Source organism: Echinops telfairi, unplaced genomic scaffold (assembly GCF_000313985.2).
Source record: "Echinops telfairi isolate 266 unplaced genomic scaffold, ASM31398v2 ScPeMD7_5;HRSCAF=22, whole genome shotgun sequence".
NCBI classification, from domain to species: Eukaryota; Metazoa; Chordata; class Mammalia; order Afrosoricida; family Tenrecidae; genus Echinops; species Echinops telfairi.
In genome coordinates, this window is record NW_022103901.1 from 4399646 (window position 1) to 4408267 (window position 8622).

Genomic DNA, 8622 nt, shown 5'->3' on the forward strand with positions numbered 1-8622 from the left:
CCAGAAGACACTGCATCGGGTGGGGGCAGCTCCCTCTGATGAGCCAAAGTTGACGCTGCGGTTCCCCTTACTCTCCACACGTCTCCCAGCCACTCGCGATTCTAGAGTTCTGCACCGGAAGGCCTCAGCGGTCCTGCCCTGTGCCACCAGAAGACACTGCATCGGGTGGGGGCAGCTCCCTCTGATGGGAGCATGTGTAACCAGGATGGATGGCCTGGAGAGGGGAGGGCAGCTCACTGGGGCACCTTTGTTTCCCGTCAGCTTTGAAATTTGGCCCAGCTGAGGTTCTTTGTCACTTGGAGCCCGGCGGAATACGGGCTGTCGGCAGAGGCACACATGTGCTGGCCCCTTCCCTCGGGCAGGCCGAGTCCAAAACTAAGCCTGCGCCCCTTTGCAGGGCGACTTGAAAGCTTACCTGCGCAACGAGCACGAGCCCGTGCGAGGGGACTCGCAGACCATGCTGCTCCAGAGGATGGCCTGCGAGATCGCCGCGGGGTTGGCTGCCATGCACAAGCTGAACTTCCTGCACAGGTGAGTGTCCACAGCTGCCCTCCTTCTCCGCTGCTGACAGCAGCCTGTGCCCCCTGTGGCAGGCCGCTGCCGCTTGGGAGCACCGTGTCTTCCTACTGTGCTACCATGCTCCAGTGCCCTGGGCTGTGATGGGTTTCCTGAATCCCAAACTCCCTGTGTTTCTCAGTTGGTGGGCAGAAGACCCCCCTCCCCCCACCCCCAACACACACCCTTTGAAAAGTTAATAGACATAACAAGGAGCTGGTGGCATAGTGGTTGCATGTTTGGCCGCTGACTGTGACGTCGGCAGTGGGAAACCACCCTCTGCTTCAAGGGAGAGAGATGAGACCCTCCTCCCGTGAAGATGAGTCATGGAAGCCCCAGCAGCAGTTCTGCCCTGGCGTGAAGGTGAGAGTCAGAGCACTGAACTCGATGGCAGTGGGTTTGGTTTGAGACAGAACAAGCCACACAGCACCACTGTTTCCACAAGGACCCTCACTGACATCGCTGGCACCCACGTGCACCCGCTCAATGCTGTGCTGGGCTTCTGAAGGCACTGAGACTTACAGCGCTGAGCTGCTGACCCATAGGTGGGCACTTTCAGCCCCCAGGGGCTCCAAGGGAGAAAGAAGTGGCGGTGTGCTTCCAAAGAGCTGAAGGCTTTGGAAGTGGGGTCGGGCAGCTCCCTCCGAGTCTGAATGGATTCAAGAGAAATGGGGTTCTGTGAGGCATCAGGCTTCTGTTGATTGCTGGTTGTCAGGCTGTCACCGAGCGGACCAGTCCAGGTCTGCCAGAAGAGGGGGTGTGCAGCTGTTTGGAGTCCATCATCTCCTCCTGTAAGAGCCTCAGCCAGAGCCCTGCTCCTATCCAGGTAGTGTTGGGGTCCACGCTGAAGGGCCTGCACCTGTGGCGGGTGTGAGCGGCACAGTGATTGACAGGTCAGGTTTCAGTGCCACTTGACTGGCACTATGTGTGTGCCCATGTCCCCTTGTTGAGACAGTGAAAGAGGCTCCCTGTCCTGCCTCGGGGCAGGGGAAGGGGTGTGCACACCCACAGGAGATTCTACTGATTCGTCTCTGCCTGGGGAGTGGGGCTCAGGCGGGCGTAGGTGATGTCTTAGCGCTCTGTCCCAGACTTCCAAGTCTGCTGGCTTCACTACCCCCCCCCCCTAGAAAGCAGCACCTGCACCTGCATGGTGTGGACCGGCTGGGGGCTGGGGGGCACCGAGAATACAGCCCAGCCCCGTTGCTGGCTTACACTGAGAAGCAGCTGGCTGTGTTTCCCGGGGGTGGGGAGGAGTGGGTGGGGGGGGAGGGAGCATGCACTGGGGTGTGGAAGAATCCACTCCCACCATTCAGGGGGAGAGAGAAGGTAAATTATTAATGTGGTTCTTAGAGGTCTTTATCTTGTTTGACTTTCTATAATGGATAAACCATTCTGATAGCAGGCCTTTTCAAAGGACCTGAAAGGTTAGGGGTTTCTTAAGCCCTGAGGTAGAATCCCCAAACAAGACAGTCGATTGTCTTAAAGTGGAGAGCTCCTGCCTGTCGCTTTTGAGCTCTTGTTGTCAGGTGTCTTAAGGTAGAGAGGATTGCTACCTGGTGTGCACCTGAATGAGGAAGTTGGCGATGCCGGCAGGTGGAGCATTAGGAAAGAGGATCTTAGCCCATTCGGCTTCATAAAGTCCTCAAAGGCCGCTGGAAAGTGCGTTGAGAGGCCAAGAGCCCTTTAGTGAGTGTACTTTGAAAACTCGCCAAGGTGTCAGAGTAAATGCGATTGTCTGAGTTTCTTTGGGTTGAAATGTGACCTGGTGTAGAATCTGGTGAACGTTAGAAGAAACAACGATGGCTGGTGGTAAGTCACGTGGTCCAGATCATATGCAGGTGCTTCTTGTAAGCAAAGCAGGTTGGGCTTCTCTCTCTGGCTGGTCTGGAGGAGCTCTGGTGTTGTACCAGACCCTGATGTGCTACTAGCCACGAGGTCAGTAGCTCAAAACCGCCTGCTGCTCTGCAGGAGAAAGATGAGGCTTTCTCCTCCTTTGGAGTTAGTGTCTTGGAAGCCCACAGGGGCAGTGCGGCCCTGCCCTGTAGGGTCACCACGATTCAAAATTGACTGACGACAGTGAGTTTGGCTTGGTTTCGGTGGTTGGTATATGTCATACTTTGCTGATCGGCTACTTCAGGCCCAAACCGGCCCCCGCAGCCCACGCCTCTGCAGACCTGTGTCGCTCACACGGTGTCAGCAGTGTGGGAGCACGGCCTCGCTGCACTCCGCGTGGTGACGGTCCCCTCCAGTAGTCTCTTCATGGTGTTCAGCGACCCCACTCAGAGCCCTACTGTTCCGGGTGTCCCAGCCCCGCCCCCTTCCTTTCCCACCTGACGTAGGTGATTTCTGTCAGGTGCCCAGGAGTGGCTGCTGGTTTTCATTCATTCCTAAGCCAGTCTGTTGGTTCATGACAAGGTGGTCTCCACGGCTAGTTTCCATTCAGCTTTGAAGACATTTTCAGGGCAGGCGTCTCCAGAGTCCTCCCGTGTCTTAAAACCAAGTTATAGAGGCGCAGCACACACGCCGGCCACCGCTGTACGCTGGTGTGGGGCCCTGTCCTGTCAGCCAGGCCCGATGCTGATTCTAGACGTGGCCACTGCAAGGCCTCCCCTGGCCCTGCACTGATGTTAGGCCATCTGTGGGTTCTGTGGCTACGCCCACATGCAACCTCAACCTCTAACCATGGCCCCTGGTGACATGGCCCGGGGAGCCCCCTGGGCTCAGTCTGGGAAGAGGCCCAGATCAGAAAGCCCCCTCTACTGCCTTCTCTGCAGGCACAGCACCCAGCCGGCTGTCCTCAGTGCTGTGTGCAGCTGTCCACCTCCGTCCAGCTAAGTCAGAGCTAGGCAGCGAGTCCCATGAAGGCCCTGCTGTCTGCCTCCACTGTCCAGCTCCAGGTATCCCTGGGAACTGAGTGAGGACAGTGTCCCTGCTTTGTCACCAGCCCTCGGGTCCCAGCCCTCCTGTGGTGGCCATGTTCCAGCCGAGGACGTGGTCTGTGTGTGTCCACAGCCTGTGGTGCCTGGGCTGCAGTCGGCTAGCAGGGAGTGAATAGGGTCGCTCTCCTAGTAAGAGCTGACCAGTGAGCAGGCCGCCTCGGCCTCGGGTGAGGCTCTGCCAGAGCTCTCTGGGTCCAGTTTCCAATTGTGCCTCTTTGAGGGAGCTCCCGTCTTAGGGGCTGCTCGGCTGAGTCTCTTCCGAGCCCCAGCAGTGGTTTGGTGGTTTTTTTCCACCTTCCAGGCTGCCAAAGGCTACCTGGTGTGAGGCAGGGAGGAGACGGGAGGGAACTTGGGCACTCACTTTACCATGAAAGCACGTAAGCCACGTCACCTAACTCTCCCGTGAAATGGGATTCTCTCTACCCCGAAGCCTGCTGTCCAGATGAAGCGAGGTGTCGTGTGCCAAGCCCCCGGGGGACTGTCCGGTAGCTGTAGCTCAGCACCCACGGGCGGCTCTCTGGCTTAGGCAGGCACTCGGGTTTGCTCAGGGTGGTGTGGGGAGCGAGGAGCCCGCCCAGGGTGCCCTGCCCATGTGGGCAGAGCAGAACCCCGTGCTGCTGGCATAAACAGACTGGGTCGTTGTGAAAATGGCTGAGCCACGTGGAGCTGTCTCCTTCCCAGGGTAGATGGACAGCCATCCTAGCATGGACTTGGGACAGTCAGGCGGTTCCCTGAGAATCTGCGCCCTGACCTATTTATACTCCAGGTGGTGCTCTGGTGACACCGAGGCCACCACCACAGCTCCTGCATCCCACCACCCACCCACAGCCTTGGACCCCGTGCTGCTGCCAGCAGCTGCAGGAGGGCTGCACAGGCTGAGGGGCTATGGAGAGGGGGGCGCACCGCGCGCGTGTGCGCGCACTGCAGCAGAATGGTGGCCTGCCAGGGCACCCTCCCGGCCCATGCAGCCTGGTCACTCGACCTGTTTGACGGCTTGCGAGGAGCCTGCCCCAGGCATGTGTTTGCACTTCCTGACCTGATGGGCACATTGACGTCAAGAGTCAGCCTTGTTCAGAAGCTGCACCCTGTGTCGTGCTGATCCTCAGCTGCTCTTGCGGGTGATGTGTAGAGGTAGGGTGTTGCTTTTTCACCAGCTTGGAACGGAGGGATGTCATTCCCTCGAGTGTGGGAGGCCCGTTGCTGGTTCTCAGACATTTCACTGTGCTTCCCCGAGAGGCACGGCCTTCCCGTGCATTCGTGGACTTGCCCAAAGTCACAGTCAGTTCTGGGTTGTGGAGCCAGTGCTCCCGGCTGGCCTGTGTGAGTGCAGGCGTGTCAGGAAGCCCCAGGCGTGCCCTGGTTTCCCGCCTCGTTGCCTCGTTTCCAGGTACCGAGAAGCAGGCCCCTGCCCTGAGAGCACCGTGGGGCTGGAGGGCTCCTCACAGGAGGCCGTTCCCAGGTCGCTTCCTGTCTAAGCGTCACGTTGGCTATATCTAAGGCCCCCACTGAGTGTCGGGGGAAGCTGCTCCGTGGAGCGGCCCATGTGGCAGGTGCCAGGTGGCCAGAAAAGACCCTGGGGATCAAGGGTGGAGCGGGCGTCAGAGGTACTCCTGTCTTTGACCACAGCAAAACTACTTCTCTGTGCCTCTGCGGTCTCTCTCTGCCCTCCCTGCGAGGGCCGTGGTGGGAATGGAGTGAGCTGTGGGCTGGGGTGCATGGCGAGAGTGCCTGGGCGACCCTGCCCATCTGCCGTCGCAGGAGGCAAGGAGTGGCGCTGTGAGCTCAGAGCTGCCAGTCCATGTAGCCGATGCTCCCTGAACTCAGTCACACGCAGCCTAACTCACCGTGCTCTCCCGAAAACCGCCACTGACTGGAAGCCCCACTGACCCACAGGCCCTGGTCAACTGCCTTCAGCTGGTCCATCCGGCCGCATAGGAAGCTCATGGAAAATAGACGTAAAAGATACCGGGATTTTCCCACGGCTGGGTTGAAGCCCCTCACATACCTTCTGCGGTGCTTCAACCGACGCCAGGGAGAGCATTCAGAGCCTGATAGTGAGGACTCTTAAATGGTCCTGGTATGGAGGGTCTGAGACTTGGGCAGCCTTGATTTTCCTCAGCTGTAAAACAGACACCTTGTGACCGGCATTTCCACCACTGTGGTGATTTCAGAAACGAAGCATTTGATCATGTGTTTTGTGTTCTGGGCCTCTCAGTACCATTGAGTGGATGCCGACTCAGCGGCCCTACAGAACTGCCCCTGTGGATTTCCGGGACTGCCCCTCTTATGGGATTGGAAAGCCCTGTGGTTTCCAACACACAGCCTTGCGGGGCACAGCCCACACGTGACACTGCACCTCCAGAACTCCAGGTTTTGGCCTACGATCATGTAAAGACACGCATTTACAAGGTTAAGCTAAAGAAACCCTGTTTGGGAGGAGGATTGGTACCTGGCTCGAGCTTCATTCAGTGGCTCTTTTCTCCTGAGAAGTGAAGAGATTCTAAGGACCAGACCCCAAAGCTCATCTGAGACCTGTACTGGAAGTTCCCTTACACAAAGTAGTTTTTCTTTGTTGAATGATGTATTTTTGAAAAAGTGTTCTTCCTTATAGTGAATAGTTTGTTTCCAAAACCCAAAACTCTCTGCCATGAAGTGCTGACTCATAGTGCCCCTGTGGCCGCCGGAGGCTGCAACTGTTGGTGGACGTCCGTCTCCCTCGGAGCCGCTGGTGGTTTCCAGCTGCAGACCCTCCCCGCCCCCCCCCACCGCCCCTTGCTGTTTGTCAGTCCCACGTGAGTCTCCAGTGGACTTGTCTTTGCCCCCTTGTGGAGGGGTGCGGTGGATCACTAACCACGAGGTCAGCAGTGGAACTCGTGGCCCGTGTGCTCCAGAGAGGCTTCGGGGGCGGCTCTGCTAAAGCCGCTGTGAGTTGGAACTGACTCGATGGCAGAGAGCTGGTTTTTCAGTTTTTGTGTTTTCGAGTTTTGGTGGTAAGCTGGAATTTGGTGGAGGTGAGAGTAATGTGGAAAGAGCCTGATGGTGATGTTTGTTTATCTCATAAAAGTGGGGACAGACATTCTTAATTTGGGGTGCTTACTGTTCTAACTATTCGTCTTAAAATAAATGCGCTCTAGCCTGTTACTGGAGTCTCACAAGCTTGTGTTGTCCAACGTGGGGCAGTCTCCTGGATGTGGCCCTGTCTGAGGGGTCGCCGGAGTGGGACAGACGCGCAGTGCTACGAAGCGAGGGGCTCTCCTGGTTCTCACACGCTCGCACCCTCTCTGTTGCAGCGACTTAGCCCTGCGGAACTGTTTCCTGACCTCTGACTTGAATGTAAAAGTGGGGGACTATGGCATCGGGTTCAGCAGGTATAAGGTAAGCGGGTCCTGGGCGCGGCCCCTCCCTCTGGCTCACCGTCACAGCCCTGATGCTGTCTTGTGGGAGAAGGGCGGCCCGGCCAGGTGCCTTCCTGGAAAGGGCTCCGCCGGGACTTCTGCGACGGCGTCCCGAGTAGTGTTGGAACTGAGACCCAGTGCCCAGTGCCCCTCAGCATGAGCCCATGGGGGGGTCACCCTTGTCACCTGCAGAGTGAAGCAAATCTCGAGCGCGCACCCATGCGTGTGAAGTCCTATCCCAGCTCAGATGCTGTCAACCTGGGACTTAGGTCTTTCTCTTCTTGTCATAGTATACCTTTCCCTCCTGAACAGGGAGGAGGATCATTGAGAACTGGTGGGTGTGTGCGTGGAAAGAAGGCTGTTGTCTGACTCCACCAGCCCAGGAGGCCCTGCGTGCACCACGTGGCCTCCACTTTGTGAGCATTGTTCTCACAGGCTCGTCCTAAGAAACACATTCGGAGGGCAGGGCCTGGTATTCTCAAGTTCTTGGTCTGTGCCTCAGACACGGCGTCCCTTCACTTTCCAGGAAAGGCCACCTGGAGGTCAAGGCTCAGAGCAGCTGTGGCACCCCTGAGACTTCTGGGAAACCCCTCACCCACCCTCTCCCAGGAACCTCTCTTCAGACCCACTTTTTCCCCCTTCCTGATAGTGGTTTTTTTTGGGGGGGTGGCTATGTTCATTCTGAGAATCACCTGGAGTTCACTCACTGCGTTCACCCAAAGTATGGCCCTGCTCAGAATCCCCTGTGCCTCTCCATCCCTCAGGAGGACTACATTGAAACCGATGACAAGAAAGTGTTCCCTCTCCGGTGGACTGCCCCTGAATTAGTCACCAGCTTCCAGGACAGACTGCTGACCGCAGACCAAACGAAATACAGCAATATCTGGTACGTGCTGGCCACCTGGTCATGTCACTGGATCTTTACGTAGCCACGTCCTACCGCGCTTCCATTTCCCAGAGAGCTTCCTTGGTGGGAGGCGGACGGCGCTGGACCGAGAGTATGAGAGAGGCTGGCACCGCTGCAGAGGTCACCGGGGCAGCGGATTGAGTCTGCGTGGTTTGGTTGTGCTTTCTCTAGGAGGACGATGCCTGTCATCTCCGACTCTCACGACTTTGCCTTGGCCAAAACTCAGAACCATGTGCAGAGTGAAGGGTGGGCTGGCCTGTCTGCCCTGGGTCTTACTGGAGATGCCTCTTTGCCGCTCTTGATGGTCACTCTGCCATCAAGTTTGACGGTTCTTTTTTCACGCTAAAGAACCTCATGTTATCCGTCAGCCATTCCTGAAATGACCAGTGACCCTGCAGACCCACAACAAGGGTGTGAGGCGCTTGACCTCGACCAGGAAGCAACCCTTCCCTTGTTCCCACAGGTCCCTGGGCGTGACCCTCTGGGAGCTCTTCGACAACGCTGCCCAGCCCTACTCACACCTGTCCAACGGCGAGGTCCTCAGCCAGGTCATCCGATGGCGGGAAACCAATCTGCCGCAGCCCCGGCTTGAGCAGCGCTACTCCGACCGATGGTGGGTGGCTCTGTGCCGGGGTATCCCAGGCGTCTGTGTCTCCCTGCTTTTAATTCATGATAGGAGAAGCACTCGCCTTGTGCTCTTATTCATGACTGGTGGTTTTTAAAAAAAATCATTTTATTAGGGGCTCATACCAATCTTATCACAATCCATACACACATCAATTGTGTAAAGCACATTTGTACATTCATTGCCCTCATCATTCTCAAA

At 57.2% G+C, this 8622-nt stretch overlaps 1 protein-coding gene across 1 annotated transcript in view; it reads left to right on the plus strand.

Annotated features, from left to right (window-relative positions):
- The window catches only part of LMTK2 (lemur tyrosine kinase 2), a 33865-nt gene that overhangs the window by 14433 nt on the left and 10810 nt on the right, over nucleotides 1–8622 (plus strand). Inside the window, exons 8-11 of the mRNA XM_013005412.2 lie at nucleotides 398–531; nucleotides 6785–6869; nucleotides 7654–7775; nucleotides 8260–8409. Coding sequence (XP_012860866.1) covers nucleotides 398–531; nucleotides 6785–6869; nucleotides 7654–7775; nucleotides 8260–8409 — 491 coding nt within the window. The remainder of the gene's footprint in view (nucleotides 1–397; nucleotides 532–6784; nucleotides 6870–7653; nucleotides 7776–8259; nucleotides 8410–8622) is intronic.